This window comes from Trypanosoma rangeli, assembly GCF_003719475.1.
Source record: "Trypanosoma rangeli strain AM80 chromosome Unknown Tra_15.4_contig_00962, whole genome shotgun sequence".
NCBI lineage: Eukaryota > Euglenozoa > Kinetoplastea > Trypanosomatida > Trypanosomatidae > Trypanosoma > Trypanosoma rangeli.
Genome location: NW_021706706.1, coordinates 1,550 through 2,415, shown reverse-complemented (window position 1 = coordinate 2,415; position 866 = coordinate 1,550). Strand labels below are relative to the sequence as shown.

General features: G+C 65.5%; 2 protein-coding genes across 2 annotated transcripts; one reads left to right on the top strand and one right to left on the bottom strand.

Annotated features, from left to right (window-relative positions):
- Position 1: 1 nt before the first annotated feature.
- TraAM80_10435 (uncharacterized protein) lies at positions 2-364 on the top strand (the record flags this gene model as incomplete). Its single annotated transcript, XM_029387053.1, has 1 exon — positions 2-364. The coding sequence occupies one exon, from the start codon at positions 2-4 to the stop codon at positions 362-364; it is 363 nt and encodes a 120-aa protein (XP_029233110.1).
- Positions 365-474: 110 nt separating this feature from the next.
- On the bottom strand, positions 475-828 carry TraAM80_10434 (small GTP-binding protein Rab7; the record flags this gene model as incomplete). The annotated part of the gene is made up of 1 exon (XM_029387052.1): positions 475-828. The coding sequence occupies one exon, from the start codon at positions 826-828 to the stop codon at positions 475-477; it is 354 nt and encodes a 117-aa protein (XP_029233109.1).
- Positions 829-866: the final 38 nt, after the last annotated feature.

The following is an 866-nucleotide window of genomic DNA, read 5'->3' as shown; positions in this document are numbered from 1 at the left end:
GATGATGTGGTGGCCGCTGTCTGGCGAGGGCTTTGCCGCCCAATTAGGAGTGGCACGACAATGGTGTCGGACACCGAGCCGCGGCGTCCCCCCGGTCAATGCTGCGCAGCCGCCCGCGCTGGCCACCCGGAAGCCTCTCCCAATGCACCGTCGCGAAATGATCTCGCCGCGGGGTCCGGGCGGAATATTGCGACCCCAACCCACTGTGTTTGCCTCGGCGTCTGCGCAGGGCAGCTTCTCCAACTCCACGCCAGTGGCGCCGTCAGCTCCATTCCTGCCGCCGCCACGGCAGGCGCAAGCAGCGTCGCAGTGCCGAAACCCCAACAAGCTGAAGCCACCTGCTTGGGTGGGGCGGCGCTGCTGACTGCACGGCAACGCGCGCCCGTCTCTCGCGTCGCACCGCGGACTCGGCGGGCGCAGGATGCCGCACACCACGACGGACCGCAATCCAAGGGCGCCCTCGACCCCCCAACGTCACACCCGCCGCCTCCGCAAGCGGAACTTTGTGGCGCGTGCCGTATCAGAGACCGGCCGCGTGGCGGTTGGGGCAAATAAACCGCCGCCTATCCTCAAAGCACGGCTCACCCGGTGTGCCGTAGATGTGGAGCATGGCGTGCCCCGTCGCACTGCCGTCAGGCGCACCATCTTCTCGTAGCGCACAAACCCCGTCGTCGGCAGCAGTCTCCCGCCACCCTCCTGTGACCCAACAAAGTGTCTCACCAAAAGCTTTCTTGCGACGCCCGCGGAGCCAATGATGAAAATCCTCAGCGGGCTAGAAAAAATAGTGCGGGTGGCGGAGAAGGAGGGGAGCCCGCGACATCGCACCATCTCCTTCCGACAAACAAAGTCCAGAAGCTGCGTAAATC